Below are 16,480 nucleotides of genomic sequence, written 5' to 3' on the forward strand. Positions count from 1 at the left end.
ATAACACGTAACAATGAAATCTCTGATTTAGATGTTTCTCTCTTCTTCCTATAATAAGTGCTCTTGCATGTCAATGAATTCAATATTAAAATATATCATAATCTAAAGCATCAAAATAACTTACCTATTTTTGGACTTCATACACCAGATGACAATGAGAAGAGGTTTACAAGTTATTTAAGCTCGGGAGCGACTGAACTGTTAGAAATATCATTGCAAATCTGGAATTATGTTCTCAGGATTAATAAGATTAAATTTGCTACCTGAGATCAGCATCTGGCCCAGGCTTTTTTTTTTTTTTTTTTTTTTTTTTTTCCTAGAAGTTCATTTCAGTAATTAGTACTGCCTGAAAGAAGAAACATAGAAAAATTAAATGTCGGGCTGTCCAGGTTTTGATAAACCTGAGAGTTTGTGTAACTTTTTACTTTATTTCCAAATAAGGGGGACAGAGACCAATGGCAGGCTCCAGGGCAGACTCCAGTCTGCATTTGATTTTCTTTCAGGATGTATTATAAACATTGAAGAAGTACTTTAAAATAATACTTAATTTTGAATTAGAAATTTCCCTCTCCTTTCGCCATCTAGAGATTCTGTATTACTTCTACACAAAATGCGGAGGAGCAATTGCACAGAATTAACATACAGAGAGGTTAAAGATGCAATTTTCTTTAGCAAGCCATTTTGTGCGAGCAATTTTTACTAGTTTAATCCACTAATGTGTCTGCACCATTATGTCTGAAATGATTTCTCCAATTGCTTGGGAGAAAAAAAAAGCAATTTACTTGCCGGGTTTCCAGATTCTTTGTGTGTGATTATTATTATTGCATCATTATAATGAAAATATCCTGTGCTGGATTCTCACAGTAGCTGACTTATATTTGCAACTGCACTTTATGTTGGACTGAATGTGTTTTTTGTTTATTTTTTTCTCAAGCTGACAAATATTTCCATGGTCATTTTACTTTCTTTCTTTGACATTAGAATTTGTGTTTAATTCACCTCTCTTTCCAGAATTAACCACAGTCATGCAACCATTTTCTTCCGAATTCAAACATTCAGAAGTCTGAGCATTGTCACTGGCATCACATGGCTTCTTTAAGGGTATATATATATATATATATATATATGCATATATATACATAAAGGGTATATATATATATAGGGTGTATATATATATATATATATAAAGGGTATATATAATATATATATATATTGCAAATTGATTTTCATAACTACATGTCCTTTTTGTTAGAGGTTATTTGCAGTCTTAATAGCAAAGAAGGACTTTTCAGTCAGTTATGATATTCTTTTTTTTTTTCTCTCTATTATATCCTCTCTTGTCTAGACTTCCTCATCTAAAGGTGAATAATTTAAAAACAATTCTTAGAATATAGTGGAAACTGAGAATTCATAACACATAACAAAATATTTGCAGAATTCATACTATGTGCTGTGTGCTTCTTGCCTTTCTAAAAAGGAACAGTTCACAGCCTGTGAAGTCCTGATTCAGATTGCTGATACAAGCATTAAGTGAATCTTTAAGAAGTGCTTGCAAATGACAAGTTTAGGAACCTTGGGACACATCTCAGGGAAATTATTATACCTCCTTGAGGATTGCTGCAGAAGTCAAGGAAGTATCCAGGAAAGAGTATTGTTTCAAATATGCACAAAAATAAAATACTGGTATAAAGAATAAATGTTGATTCATATCTAAATAAATAAGAATGCAAATGTCCTGGCTTCTGACTCTGAAAGGGAATATGGAGACTGGAGTGAGAGTTGCTACAGCAGAGCAAAAACACTGGAAGTCCAGGAGGAAGGTAACCACTGCTGAAGAGGAAGCTGATGCATTTTTTGTTGGCAGCATGTAATATAATTCAGAGTTCAGAAGGAACAGCTAGAATGGAACCATCAGCTATAGAGTTGTGCAGAAACGACAGAGTTTCTGGAAATAATTTTCTGAATTTTCTGCAAGATAAAAAGACATTGTAGTTCAGTGAAAGATTGAGAAGAAAGATATTGCATGGGAGCAGTAGACGAGACAGAACGGATGACTGGGGCAGAAGACAGGTTAAATATCTACTGTAGAGCTGATAAGTACTCATAACTGCACAGCCCTGCCAAGTGATTTCTGAAGCATATGGTTTTCCTTCAACATGAGTTGAAGGAGCAGCTCCTTAGGCTTGCCATTTAATGCTAAGAGGATCAGCTTTCAAGATTACTGTTATTATCATGACAGAGATTTTTAAGAGTTGGTGTTTCTGTTAAAGATACAATCACAAAGGAGTTAATTATCTCTGACAGAAGTCAGATTGACGGTGGTACTCAAGGGAGTATGCTAGTGAAAGGGGAAACAATGACAGCAGTCACATCAAGATTATTCCTTCAGCTGAGCCTCAGAAAAACCTGCTGGTTGACTCATACAATGAATAACAAGGTCTTCAAAACCTCTTGGACGTATGAGCTGAACGTGTAGTTATTGCCATTCAGAGCAAATTCTGAAATTTTCAATGGTTTGTGCACAATAAGATAGATTGATGATTATCAGAGAAATATGGAACATGGAAAAATAATTCAGAGAATTAAAGGATCAAAGCTATTCAGCTGTGGCGAGGGAAAGAAGTCATTTAAAATTTGTAGGGAAAATGGGGGATAGGAAAGAAGGGCAGAATAAAACTCTAATGAGACACAGCTAGCAAAATATGCTTTTACTAACCTGTTCCTTTCTCCCTCTGGTGTGTGTTAGATGGAAGAAAACTTAAAATTTTATTTATATTGGCTTTCTAAGCCAAGGAAGGATGAGTTTACAAATGAAAGATTTTTCATATTGGGTTGTTTTGTATGTTGAAATCATTGTTTCTATATATGTGATGATTGAATTGCATTGTGTGTGCAGTGCAACTGAAAGTGTAATTACATTTTCTTACTTCTATAATAATCAGCTGTTTAGAAGTCATCTCAAGTATTCCTTACTAGTAAAAATTTCCTACTAGTAATAGCTAATGAGAAATGTATAAGAAGAATTAATACATTCCTGGACGTGAAAACACCTGTTGGAAACAAAGCCATCTCATAATCAGGTAGCTGTAGAGAGCGCTAATGTCTCCCCTGAGAGTTCTGCACACTAAACAATCCCGGTTCCCTCAGCAGCTCCTCATACGACTTGTGCTCCAGACCCCCCACCAGGTTCGTTGCCCTTCTCTGGACACACTCCAGGGCCTTGATGTCTTTCTTGTAACGAGAAGCCCAAAACTGAACACAGTGCTCCAGGTGCAGCCTCGCTAGTGCTGAGTACAGAAGGCAGATCCCTCACTGCTCCTGCTGGCAACACTATTTCTTATACAAGCCAGGATGCTGTTGGCCTTCTTGGCCACCTGAGCACACTGCTGGATCATGTCTGGCTGATCATCGATCAGTATACCCAGATCCATTTCTTCCACAGAGTCTTCCAGCTACGCTGTCCCAAGAAGCCTAGAGCATTGCCTGGGATTTTTTGTTTGTCTGTCTGTCTGTCTGTCTGTTTGTTTGTTTGTTTGTTTGGCCAAAATGCAAGATCTGGCACTTGATTTTGTTGAACTTCATCCCATTGGCCTCAGCGTGGTGATCCAGCCTGTCCAGATCCCTCTGTAGGGCCTTCCCATCCCCAGGCAGATGGACATGTCCTCCCAACTTGGTGTCATCTGCAAACTTACTGAGGGTACACTCAATCTGCTCATCCAGGTCATCAATAAAGATATTGAAGAGGACAGGCCCCAGCACCGACCCCTGGGGAACACCACTCGTAATCAGTCACCAGCTGGATTTGACTCCACTCACCACCACCCTCTGGGCCTGGCCTGCTAGGCAGTTCCTCACCCAGCAGTGTACCTGTCCAAGCCACAGGCTGCCAGCTTCCCCAGGAGAATACTGTGGGAGACAGTGTCAAAGGCTTTGCTAAAGTCTAGGCAGACTGTGTCAACAGCATTTCCCTCATGCACTGAATGGGTCACTTGCTCATAGAAGAGTATCGGGTTGGTTAAGCAGGACCCGTCTTTCATGAAGCCGCGATGGCTGGACCTGATCTCCCAGTTGTCCCGCACATGCCGTAAGGTCTCATTCAAGATGATCTGTTCCACGGCCTTCCTTGAAACCGAGGTCAAGTTAACATGCCTGTAGTTCCCTAGATCCCTCCTTACATCATTAGAAATAAGTTAATGTAGAAAAAAAAGAAATGATAAGTATTAGAAATTAGTTTCTTATGTGCTTTTGTTGATCAGATTTTTTTTTTTTTTTTTTTTTTTTTGCAGATAGAAGCTGTTAAAAAAGATCTGTAATGGGATAATAAAAAATGACTTTTTCAGATACAAAGGGTGGCTAAGTTCCAAAAATCAAATTGAAAATTAAATTATATGGAGTAATAATAAACAAAAGTGATTGCCAGTATATTCAGATGAGATAACACATAAGAGAAGAGTATCCAGAAAGATAATGACAATACTACCTAGAAAACACTTCTAAAAATTTCTCTATTTTTATTGTCTACAGGCAATAAAAAACATCTTTTAAGAAAATCATCACATTTTCTGGCATGAAGACAAAGTTATTGCTAGTTAACAAAGAATTAAGAATTAAGAATTCTTAAGAATTATTTACAATCTTACTGCATAGACAAAAAGCCTGCATATGTTCCTCTCATCCACAACGATAAAAAGAATTGTTTTTGTCTGTAACTTCTGTGAAGATGTTTCAAATTAACAAATGTTTAATGTTTTGATTATACTCTTTTCTTACAGCACCCAAAGCAGATGCAAATGGGAGAACAGGTCATCTTCTCAGCAGAGCTCAGTATGAGATTTGACAGACCTACTAAGGGCATGGTGAAGGTGCTGGCTGCAATGGATTGAAGCCACGTGACTGGGACAGACTGCCTCCTGATGTGGAAAAACGTCAAAGATCTGAAGACACTGGATCTATGCCACCTCACTGTAGTTACAGCTTGTAATTTCACACTCTGCAATAGGACTGTACTCCTTTGCCTTGTAGCACATGTATCACCAGTGCAATACCACATTGATGCTGGAGTTGCAACGGAAGTAGAGAATAGATTTGGAAAGTGAGGGACAAGAAAGGCTTTATCAGTCCCTTCTGAGTAAGTAAATCTTGAGCTGAATCTTACCCTTGATACTTAGATGAGAGAAATCACTCAGTTTCTCAATAGCAAGATGAATTTGGGCCCTAGAGACAAAGAGTACAATTTTGCTCTGAAGAGCCTTTACTCTAAAACCATTATCTTAATCCAAATGCAACATCTTGTTTGCCACACTAGTCCTTGTTTTATTTAATATGTGTCAGATTCCATGCCTATTTCATTTATTCTGGACATGCTGGTTATTCGTATGTTGAACTAGCATTTGCAGTCTTTCTCGGATAATTTAGAGGGATTCTACTCTAGGCAGTGTACAATGATTTGTCTTCTCTTGCTGACGTTAACAGCTGTTGCCTTTCACAGCTTTGGTTCTTTTTTTTCAGAGTGTCTCTGTACTGTAAGGCTATTATTATGATGCTTGCACCTGGGAGAAAGTTTTCTAACCAGTAAAAATCCATATTCAGTAAGAAGCTGGATGTAATGGTGCAGACAAAGTATTCAAGAGAGATAAGGTGGATGTGGCTTTCCTAGCTCTACTAAGCTTTTCAGATTTGACTCGGTCTCAGGAACTCTCTCTCTCTCTCTCCAACTTTATTTGATTTATTAGTCTCAATTTCAATTAGATTGTATGATATTGTGTTATCTTGCATCCCGATATCGTAGTTAGTAAAATAAGTTTTCCTCCATAGATTGTTGCTGCTGTTGTTTTTGTTTTTTTTTCCCTTCCTTGAGCCCAGCTCCCATCTCCCTATCCCTTTTCCCCTTTCCTTCCCATTTTGTGGGGCTGGGGGTGGGGGCCGGGGCCTACTGCCCCCTTGCCACGGGCATAGATTAATCTAGTTAACTGCATGACAAACATGCTGTGTTTTTCCTGTGTTTTGAGGCCTGCAAGCTTGCCCTGCATGCTGTCTGGTCCCCAGCCCAGGGCGTGTCATTCTCTGTGAGATGACATTTCGCAGTGTGATGTCACAGTTGTTGGTTCTCACACCCCTGTGGTGGGAGCGGTGGCTCAGTCTCTTGTGGGACGTGCGGGAAGCGGACCAGAGAGAGCGTTGTGCCTATCTGGAGATATCCTGCAATGATGGAGCGGCTGAGAGCCCTTCGAGGTGAGCTCCCTCCACCTCTTGGACACCGTGACGCTGCCCGAGCACATGTGTGCCTGCAGTGCCGGTTCAGGACGTGCCAGCAGCACTGTCCTTGCTCTGCTGAGTGCAGCTGCCTGGCATGGTTTCCCCAGGACCCCAGCAAGGGGAAGGCTTTCTCCCCTCTCCCCACCAACCAAACATGTGCCAGTGCAGCCCACCTGTGCTGTGGGGCTGGAGGAACGCTCCTGCCAGAGCTGGCCAGATGCTCGGCCCTGGCTCCAAGCAACACCAGCGGCAGCTGCTCTGCTCTTTCCTTCCAGGTCTCTTTGCCTGTGTGGGCTGCGTGCCCAGACGGACGCGTCGCAGGGAGAGCGGCAGGGTGTCAAGTCCTGTCCCTGCCTGTGCCGCGACTTTGCTGCTGCAGCGCCTGCAAGACCAGGAGGTGAGCTGGGGACGTGCGACCATCAATCCTTGCCCTGGCCCAGTGCCACGGTCCCTTGGGTGCCAGGCCCCGGCAGCACACCCGCATAGCGATGGGTGGCAGCGGGCTGCTCCCTGGGAACAAGGGCGAAGCCAGCATGATTGGTCCCTGTCCCCAGGGTGTCCGAGCGCAGGTGTACCGTGAGCTGGAGAGCGTCCTGTGTGAAGATGACAGCCGCCTGCCATGCGGACTGGTGAACAGGCTGCTGGCAGAGGTGTCCCAGGACCTGACGGCTGCCCAGGTGAGGGGTCACTGCCAAAGGCAAAGGGAGCTGCCTGCCTGCGCTGCTATTCTGCTGGCGGACGGCGGTGGCTTCGCCCTGCCGAGGGAAGGCCTTAGGAGGTGTCCTGTGCCGCGTGTCACCAGTGACTCTTTTTCAGGACGTGACAGACAACGTGAGGTTGGCTGCCAGCAATGTCCTGGTGGCTCTGGCCAGGACGCACTTCAGCTTGGTGATGGCCGAGCTCCAGGGCCACCTCAAGGCTGCGGGGGAGATGACCAAGGAGTTGGTGCTCATCACCTTGAGCAAACTGTTCAGCACCTACGGTAGAGCCCCTCAGCCTCCTGAAGTCTGTGCCAATGGGGGAAAGCGGTCTCTCCCCTCTGCGCGTCATCTGCATTGAGCTGGGGGATGCAGGGCTGCAGCCCCTCCTCCCTCGCTGCTGGAGCTCTGACCATGGCCCTCTCTTTCCCCTCTGCAGCTCCACAGTGCATCCCCTTTGTGCGGCTGACGCTGGCCAGCCTACGCAGTGTGGTGGACCAGGTGAGGAGCGGCCAGATGCTGCGCATCGCTTGTGCTGGTGAGTGTTGGCCCCAGAGCAGGGCGGATCGGGACAGCCCTTGCACCTCGCCCTGCTGCAGACTCACAAGCTGCCTTTTCCCTTGTCTTTGATTTTTTGGTTAGATTTTTTACAAAATTAATTAATTCTTCATTTATTTTTTGGTTCTGTTTTGTTTTTCAGTTGTGAAGCAATGGTCAGATGGAATCAAGGTTCACTTGTCCTCTGGAAAGCAATGCCCCTGGCGTGCCGTGGAGAAAGAGCGAATCTATGAGAATCTTCACCAGCTCTTCTTCTCCGTGGTCAGGCACTGGCAGGACAGCAAGGAGGAAGAGGTGAGCACTGCTGCATTCCCAAGCCGGGCTGGCAGCAGCTCCTTCTGTGCCCAGCAGGCTGAGAGCAGAGGGGTGATGAGAAGGAGTGGGCTGGCTGTGCAAAGGGCCCCAAACTGGCTCTGTGCTCGGGGCTGGATCTCCCTGCCAGGAAGCAGCCGCATGTCACAGCACTGTGGCAGGGAGAGGTGGGGATGAGGGTGTGGGGAAAACCTCCCTGCCCTCCAGAGAGAGCCCATCTCCTGCTGGGTACAGGGGCATGGGGAAGGGGAAAAGAAAAGAGAAAGCCCTCTCTGTAGGAAGGGCAGACATTCAGTCTTTGATGCTAGGCCTCTGTCATCTCTCTCCAGGACAAACAGGCTGTCCTTGGGGCTGTGGCTTCCATGATGGCTGTCCTCCTGCAAGAGGAGCTGCACATCTGGGAGCAGTTCCTCTGGCTCATGCACCCATGTCAGGAGATCCAAGACACCTGCAGGGTGGCCAAGGTGAGATGCTGTGCAGGGCTCAGTGTAGACATGGTCTACTGCACTCTCTTGGTGCTGCTGGGAGGGGGGGACAAACAAGAACACCTGCACAGGAGCTTTTCCCAGCAGACAAACCATTGGGAAAAGTTTTTCTGCTCCCAAGTGGCTAGATGTGGCTTCAGCCCTTCCTTCCTCTCCTGGTCTCTTGCAGAGCCTCACTACCTTCCTGGAGGTCTTAGAGGGAGTTCAGTGTGTCATCCCCAGGGACAAGTTTCTGGCCATCACCAGTGCTGTGTTCTACCAGGTAAGGGGAGCCTATCCTTGTGCCCACACAGTTTTCCCCTTGGCTAAGTCTCAGGAGGACTGCAAGTCTCTGAGCCTCTGACGGCTGCTCAGCCCTATCTCCTGCATGCCCAAGGCTGCTGCAGAGCCGTGTGTTTGCCTCCCCCCAGGGATGCTGGGGGGCAGGCTGGGTTTTGTCTGCATGTCCTCTTCCCAAGAGTGCCAAGGAAGAGGAAAGCTGGGCAGCACAGCTTCTTTTCCGTCGTCAGTGCTGTTGTGATTTTCTCAAATGGACCTTGCTCCCACAGCTCTCTGACGACACCAAGCAGCACAGCGAGGCTGATAGCGCAGAGCTGACCCACTGCATCCTGCTGCAGGGTAAGGAGAGGAGTTTTGGCGGTGCTTGGCGGTGCCCTGGCCAAAAGCTGTCTCGCAGACCTCAGGAAGGGGCACGAGTTGCTTGCTAACACAGTGCGGGATTTCCTCCCTGCAGCCCGAATGTGTCCAGAGGAAACCATCCTGTTTCTTCAGTCGCAGCTGGAGAATGAATGGGAGCCTGGATGTGTGGCAGCCCTGGGTCTGCTCGGCGCTCTGGCTCGCTCTGATGGTCAGTACCATGGATCGGGTCTTTTCCAGGGATCCCTTTTGCCATCTGGGTGGTGCCTCCACGCACGCTTCTGTGCTTCTCTTGCAGAGCCCGTTGTTACAGAGAAGCTGCCCCTGGCTGCGGAGGCTGTGCAGCGTCTGTGCAGCGACCTCAGGCTCCGGGTGAGCTGGTTTGGGATTGGAAAGCGCTTTTGGGGTGGGGATGCTGCTGCCAACACGGGCAGGGCTGGGGTGACCAGGGAGGTGCTGGGGCATTAACCACGTGGTCGCAATGGCTTCTGTGGGGAGAGCAGGAGGAGTGGAGCGGGCAGGTCCCTGTGCTGCGCATGGAAAGCACACTGCACGCTGGTGCTAAGGCCTGGCCCTCACGTCAGGAGCCAAGGCTTCTCCCCTGCTCTTGTTTTCTCTGCCCCTGCCCAAAAGGCTGTCCCGATGAGCAGGTGGCTTCCCTTTGCCTTCTGACCAGGAAAATCAAACACAATTGACCCCTGGCAGGTGCGGAGGGCCATTCTGTATTTCATCAAGGATCTCCTCAGTGCTGACACCCGGAGCTGCTCAGCTTGGGATGTGGTGGGGCACATCTTCAGAGAGTTCAGCCGCGCCACAGGAAGAAGGGTAAGGACAGTGGGCAGCATCTTCTTTTGGGAGACCTGTGCTGCTCAGAGGCTGGCACAGAAGCACCGGTGGGGCAACATCTGAACTTCTTGAGAGGCTGCTGAGAACTGAGAGTAACCCTTGTTTCAACAATACTGTTGTGCAGGCAGCCGGAGACCTTTCTGCCCAGGAAGCTCAGGAAGAAGGAGCTCTCCAACAGCTGTGCATGGACATCCTGGGGTCACTGGATGTCTCCGTGAGAGGGATGTCCAAAGTAAGTCACATTCTGCCCTGCTGCTGCTCCTTGCCTTTGCACCACGTGTTCCTCGTCCCAACACCCCAGGCCCCAGGTCTCTCCTCCAACGCGCTCACAAGACACAGCACACAAGGCTCAAGGAAATTCACAGAGTCCCGTTCACCTCTGAGCGTAGGCAGGAATGCTGACATGCCTTGTTCCCTACAGCTCCTGTGGCCGCGGCTGCTGCTCTTTGTGGTGCCAGCCCAATACACGGGCATGCTGATCCCGGTCTCCCGCTGTGTCCAAGCACTGGCTGAGAGAGAGGAACTGACAAGGCGGGAGATTGAAGAGTTGGATCCCCATTTCCTCAGCTCCATGTTTCGAGGTAGGAGCAGAACTCCCCCAGTGAGCTCTGCTGACCTGTGTCAGCACCCAGAAGGGACAGCGGAGGGGTGTGTGGCAGGGCATGGCGTGCCTCGGAGTCTTACTCAGTACTTCTTTCTCCCCGCAGGCCCATGGCTGACTCCCCAGACACTGCTGGTGCGCCTGTTGGTGAGTAGATGCTCCAGAGGCCAGTGCCACAAGCCCCGAGGAAGCAGCAGCATGGCTATGGGCAAAGCTGTTGGCTGCTCCTTGCCCATCAGGGCAGAGCCAAGCTGCTTCCCTCCCGGGGGAAGCCGCCGCCGCTCTTGCTGCAGCAGTAACCCTGCTTCTCCTTGCTCTCGCTCAGGTGGTGGCAGGGAGCCCTGTTGCAGGCAGCGAACTGCAAGCCGCTGCCTTAGTGCTCATGCAAAAGCTCCACAGCAGGATCCACAGAGCACTGGGGGCCATGTGGGATGCAGAGATTCCCCTGCTGCTGCAGTGTGTCCAAGGTAAAGTACTGGTGGAGAGGGAGAGGTGGAGGTAGAGAAGGGGTGGAGTGAAAATGCAGGTCAGCTGCTGTTGCCATTCCAGGGAGACAATGCTGAGGCCCGGGGAGTTTTCCCCCAGAAATCTGCCCATTCCAGGGCACAGATGGGCATGTCACATCCCCTCCGACAGCAGTCTTGGAGCAGTTAGTTCTGTGTCCCTGCGGGGACAGTGTTTGTGAGGAGGGCCAGGTCACTGGGGGGGAGGGGTGCAGGTCCCAGCTTGGCAGTGCCGAGTGCCTGGGCCAAGGCAGGTTTGCAGCAGCTCTTCTTCTGTGGCTTGATCCCAAGCAAGGCTCTTTTGCTTCCTATTGCTGTGCAGGGAAAGAAGAGAGCTTCCCAGATTCTGCAGCGTGGGAGCGCCGACTGCTAAAGGTACAGCACTGCTAAGAGGCACGGTACAGGGAAGGGCTTGCCTGCCTCAAGGAGCCCCTCAAGGAGAAACACCGGGGGGAGCTGGGAGGGGGACTGTTTTTCCAGACACCTCTCCCCAGAAGGCTGCAGCAAGTTGGGAATGCGGGAAGAAACAAAGTGCAAGGGAACATTGGCTTCTCCTGTTCTCCAACAGTTGCTGAGGGCGTCAGTGGAGACGGTGGAGGATGAGGCTTGGACCAAGGGCCTGAGCTGTGAGCTGAGCCGGTACCTGAGCAGCTCTCCCAGCAGCTCTGGAGAAAAGGTGAGTTCCCCCCAGCTCTCCCCAGCGGTGCAGCCGCAGGTGCCCAACTGGGGCTGGAGCTGCAGGCGGTGCTCTGCCCACGCGGGCTGCTTCCCCAGCCCGTGCCCCCCCAGGGAGCCTTTTGCTGCCAAGTGCCTGGGGGCTGGCTAAAGCTCAGCCCTGCAGCTGCTCTCAGCGATTCCCTGGGAGTGTGAGTCCTTCCCACCTGGCTCTGTCTGAGCAGGTCAGGCTGCTGCCACATCTCAGCTTCTTCCTTCCCTTCCCATGCAGTCCTTCCTGTGCAAGGCTCTGGGGACAGTGCTGGGAGCTTGTAAGGGAGTCCTCCATATCCAAGAGAAACTGCTGCAACACCTGCAGGAAGCAAACGCAGAGGAACCATCTGAGGCCCAGGTGAGCTCTCCTCTCCTCCAGCTTCTGCGAGCGTCCCCACTCTGTCCCTGGGACAAAGGGCTTCTGGCCCTTTCCATCTCCTCACTGCTGCCATTTCCCTCAGGCCAGGATGGGCCTGGCTAGCGTGGCTGGCTGCACCAGTGGGTTCAGACCTGCACCAACTGCCCCTTGTTCTTTTGTGCAGGGAATGATCTCTCTTCTCAGCCATGCTGCTGAGAGCAACTTCCGTGCAGTCTTGGACACGCTCACCATGTTTTCGTCCAGGCTGTGCAAGGGCCGAAATGCTAGGATTTCCAGGCACAAGAAGGTGAAGCATTACGGGGTTTCCATGTTGGCTTTCTTCCGCCTTGTGTTCACAGCAGCTCCTGCCTTGGGAGCTCAGGTGCACTGTGGGGCACTGGGGCCATTGGGCAAGTGTCTCAAGTCATTTGTTTCTCCCCACACAGATGGAGCTGGACAGCACGAGAGCTCACGCCACACGCAGCGCTCTCATGCTCGCCCATGGCAGCTTAGCACTGTGTGCCTCCAAGGAAGAACTGCTCGCCCACGTGGAGGGAGACATTGTGGGCAACATCCTGCTGCTCTACAGCTGCAGCTGCCAGGTGAGAGCTCAAAGCGTGCCAGGGTGTCTGAGTGCCCAGCTGCAGCCCTTCCATGTGGAGGGATGCTGAGATGGGTCTTCTCTTTCAAAGGCCCCACGGGGAACAGTTTGTGGCCAGCTGAAGATCCAAGCCCTTCCCTTAGTGCTGCCCCCACGTGTCCCCCTTGCATCCCTTGTCCCTTCCTGCAGTTCAAAGAATGTTCTTCTCTCTTGGGCCTCAGGACTTGCAGAACAAGCTCGCGCTGGTGCAGAGCATCACCAACTTCAGCTCTGCCTTCCACGCTGTGGGTGACTGCTTTAATCTGTCCTTGAAGGGCAAGCTGCTGGAGATCCTGATGGTGAGTGCTTAGAGCCAGGGCTGTCTGCAGTGCAGTATTGGGCTGTGACACGAGGCTTGCTTCCGTGGAGGCAAACAGGTCTCCCTCAGCCACACATTTCCAGCTGGTGGGGACCTTTGGTGCTGGCAGGCAGCGGCTGAGCAGCAGTCTAGGTCCACCAGCTGTGGAGCTGCTGCATCCTGCCACGCCTCCGTGGGAAACGTGGGAGTGATGGGGCTGGTGTGTGGCAGTTGTGTCTGTCACTGGGCTGGGAGGAAGAGCTCTCGCGTGCCCCTTGCCCACTTTGACTGTATCTCTCTGGGACTTGCAGGACTTGCTGAAGATGTATCACTCAGGCATCCCTGTCTCCCCAGTGCCCCTCAAGGTGGTTCTGGCCCTGGAGGAGTTGAGGTAAGGGCTGGAGCCTCTGGGATTGTAAGGCAGGACCTTGTGGGTAGCTCCTGAAGGCCTGGAGGGGGTGAGGAGCCGCATCTACAGGATGCTGGGCTGCTGTGCCCAGCAGAGCTGCGGTTCTGGGCAGGGAGAAAGGCCCTGGTCCTCCTGTCTCCTGGCAGGGAAGAGAAGAGAGACCTGGGGTCTCCTTCCCTTCAGAGTAGGAGGTGGTTCACTGCTGCCAGGGAGGAGGCAGGCACTGCTGGAACTGAAGACAGTGCTCAGCAGCATGGGCTGGGGGTGTTGGCTTTGCAGCTGTCGATTAGGAACAACTCAGGTTTTGTCTGAACCAGTCTGGAGAGCACCGGTAAAGGCCCTTTCTGCTTTCTCTTCCCCTTTTCCTCCTGTCAGCAAGCTGAAGCCCTCGGGAGAAGCAAAGGACATGTGTGAAATGTTGGCTCTGTGCTGCAGGAGCATTGTGACTTACCCTTCAGCAAAGATGATGCTGAAGATCAGGAAGTCACAGCAAGCAGCTCGGTACCTTCAGGTAAGCTGTTGTAACTTTCCGAGCCACCTCTCGGTGGGAACCCTACCTCAGCACACACAGCCTATGCTCTGGCAGCAACCGTGATGCCACACCTCACTCAATCCCCTCTTCTGCTTTCAGCTTCTGCAAACATCTTTGAAAGCTCTGGGCCGGATGATGGCAGCCCTGCTTGAGACAGAGCCCACCCGTGACTTCTTCCAGAACATAATCCATGTGAGTACATGTGGGGCAAGGGAGAAAACACAGTGCCTGTCGATAGTGGGGACAGAGATCTGGGGACAGAGAGGACGTTCAGAGCGGGAGAAATCTCTTGCTGACGTGCCAGCTCACTGCAAGCTCAGAAATGGGCAGAGAAATGGGCTGTGCAGGGGGAAAGGCAGGAGCCAGCCCCTGGCAGGCCACAGCTGAGGAAAAGCTGCTGGCTTAGGAGACAGGAGCGTCTGCAGAGAGCAGGGGCAGCAGTGCTGGTGCTCAGTGAGGCAGGGGGCCGCGTGGAGCACAGGGCAGGCCCTGAGGGAAAGTGCCGGGAAAGGAGGGACAGAGAGAGGGATGGCAGGAAGGGAAAGAAAGGCCGTCCGCAGTGAGACAGGTGCTCTGTTGCAGGTCCTGAGGAGACCAATGACATCAGGCAACGTGTGGGAGCGCAGGAGGGCCCTGCAGGTCTGCTCCCAGCTGCTGGCTGTATGTGAAGAGCTTCGAGTGAGTAAAGAGCCCCACCGCACGCCCCCTGCTCCCTCTCCACTGCCCCTGAGCTGGAAGGCCAGCTTTCCCCTGCTGTGTGTGCTGTGTCACCCGCCACGTGGGGAAGGCACCGGTGGGAGAAGCTAGGGAGAGCTGGGGCTGCCTACAGCTTTGTTCCTGCCTCTCATCCCTGCAGAGAGAAGATGCCTGCCAGCACTTTGGCTCCCTGGTGGGATTTCTGGCGCCTCTAACGTGTGACCCCATGCCCACCTCCCGCCAGTTGGCTGTCACCTGCCTGAGCTCCCTTCTCCGAATCCAAGGCAAGTAGAGCGGGTGTGCACCAGCCCTCTGCTCTCCTCTGCAGCACTAGCAGAAGCCCACGGGCTGGGCCCTGTTGACAGGAGAGAGAGGCACCGTGCGCAGCTCTCTTCTCGTCCCCGTCCTGCCCTCTGTCTCTCTCCCTGGAAAGCAGTTCTGTTTCCAGAAGCATTACCGACTTCCCTTTTCTCCTTGTGCTCTTTCCAGCCAAGGTGACCAACAGAGTAATCGAGATGGGAGACCCTGGGAGCCTGTGTGAGGGGCTGCACGCCTGCAGCACAGTCGGTCAACTCCGGGCCTCCTCCAAAATCGCAAGGGTAAGTGGACCCAAAGTGGGGTGGTAGGATCTCAGTGTGTAGGCTTCTGCACGCCCTTCTGCTCCCCACAGCCTCTCACACCATTTCCAGAATGAGCTGTCAACCTGAGAGCACTCTTCTCCAGCAAGTATCAGGAGGCTCTGAGCTATGTCTGTCCTTCAGGCGCCCAGTGCGAGGAGCTGACTCTATGATGTGTGCTTGTGTGTGTGTGTGATTGTGGCTGCTGGGAGGTAGGCTTTGCATATAAGCAAACACCATAGGTGGAGAAGCTGAGAGAAGGCTCAGCCGCCTTCTGTGTAAGTAGCAGGGTACGGACAGCAGGAGCATTGTGATTGCTGCCTGAGTGACCAGCAGGCCGCTGAACTAAGAATGTCCTTAAGATTGGCTTATGTTTTGAAGACCTGCCGCAGACCAGTGATGGGATCTCTTCCTTCTCATTTGTCTGCAGATGGTGTGCAGAAACTTCCCCATGGAACGCACCATCGACTTCTTGATGGCCATCAAGGAGACCTTCCGAAAGGCCAAAGGAATGCGTGTGCGTGCTGCTGGACAGTGGATGATCACCTTTCTGCAGATGTACAGAAAGGACATCTGTCGAGACGTAAGAGACTTTCTTCCACACGTCTTGGATTTTTTCTTGCTGTTGCGCTATGCCTTGTGCCATTTGCCTCTTGTGCTAAAGAAACACAGTCTGAGCACAGAGCCAGGGCTTGGACAAGGTTGCTGGTGTGAAATTTAGTCTTAGGCTTTGGCAGTACGTCAAGGGAGCAGGCACTGCTCATCTGCTGAACGTCCATGGTCACTCCCTGCAAATTGTTCTTTCTCCCCTTCTTCTTTCAGGTGCCACTGATCCTCTACGTCCTGCGGAGCTGCACATCATGCACACAGCAGAGCATGTTCATGCCCTTCGTGTGCCAGGCGGTGGTCATCCTCACCCGCTGTCACACGGAGGTGGCGATTGACAATTTCTCCCGGTTGCTTGGGCCCACCGACAGGTATCAGCACTCCTGCCTTTGCTGTTGCTGCTTGCCTCTGCCAGAGGGATCCTGGGAGGAAGCAGCTTTTCTTTTTTCCTCTCAAAGTCTCTTTGAGGTGAAAATTACTCAGTCATGACTTGACACTTTCCTTTTTCTAGCGATACATGGAGGAGAATCAGAGAGTTTTGTCTGCAAAGATGGAGGCGGTAGAAGAAAGCGAAGCAAAGCAAAGCAAATCTGAGAAGGGGAGGGAAGAGAAGGAAAGGAGAAGGAGGAGGAGGAGGAGGAGGAGGAGGAGGAGGAGAAGGATGAGGAGGAAGAGGAAGAGGAGGAGGAGGAGGAGGAGGAGGAGGAGAAAGAGGAGGAGGA

At 50.8% G+C, this 16,480-nt stretch overlaps 1 protein-coding gene across 1 annotated transcript; it reads left to right on the plus strand.

Moving 5' to 3' along the window:
* The first annotated feature begins 6,219 nt into the window (after positions 1–6,219).
* On the plus strand, positions 6,220–16,096 carry LOC128079145 (maestro heat-like repeat-containing protein family member 2B). Its single transcript, XM_052680499.1, has 29 exons — positions 6,220–6,652; positions 6,810–6,932; positions 7,072–7,237; positions 7,393–7,491; positions 7,654–7,805; positions 8,153–8,287; positions 8,478–8,570; positions 8,857–8,926; positions 9,042–9,155; positions 9,243–9,316; positions 9,650–9,769; positions 9,915–10,022; positions 10,212–10,371; positions 10,498–10,538; positions 10,717–10,858; positions 11,217–11,269; positions 11,463–11,570; positions 11,841–11,960; positions 12,145–12,267; positions 12,407–12,562; positions 12,783–12,899; positions 13,210–13,289; positions 13,683–13,818; positions 13,939–14,031; positions 14,422–14,517; positions 14,696–14,819; positions 15,025–15,134; positions 15,534–15,735; positions 15,975–16,096. The coding sequence occupies exons 1-29, from the start codon at positions 6,350–6,352 to the stop codon at positions 16,094–16,096; spliced, it is 3,540 nt and encodes a 1,179-aa protein (XP_052536459.1). The 5' UTR covers positions 6,220–6,349.
* The last annotated feature ends 384 nt before the right edge of the window (positions 16,097–16,480 follow it).

Source organism: Tympanuchus pallidicinctus, unplaced genomic scaffold (genome assembly GCF_026119805.1).
Source record: "Tympanuchus pallidicinctus isolate F22 unplaced genomic scaffold, pur_lepc_1.0 scaffold1, whole genome shotgun sequence".
Lineage (NCBI taxonomy): Eukaryota > Metazoa > Chordata > Aves > Galliformes > Phasianidae > Tympanuchus > Tympanuchus pallidicinctus.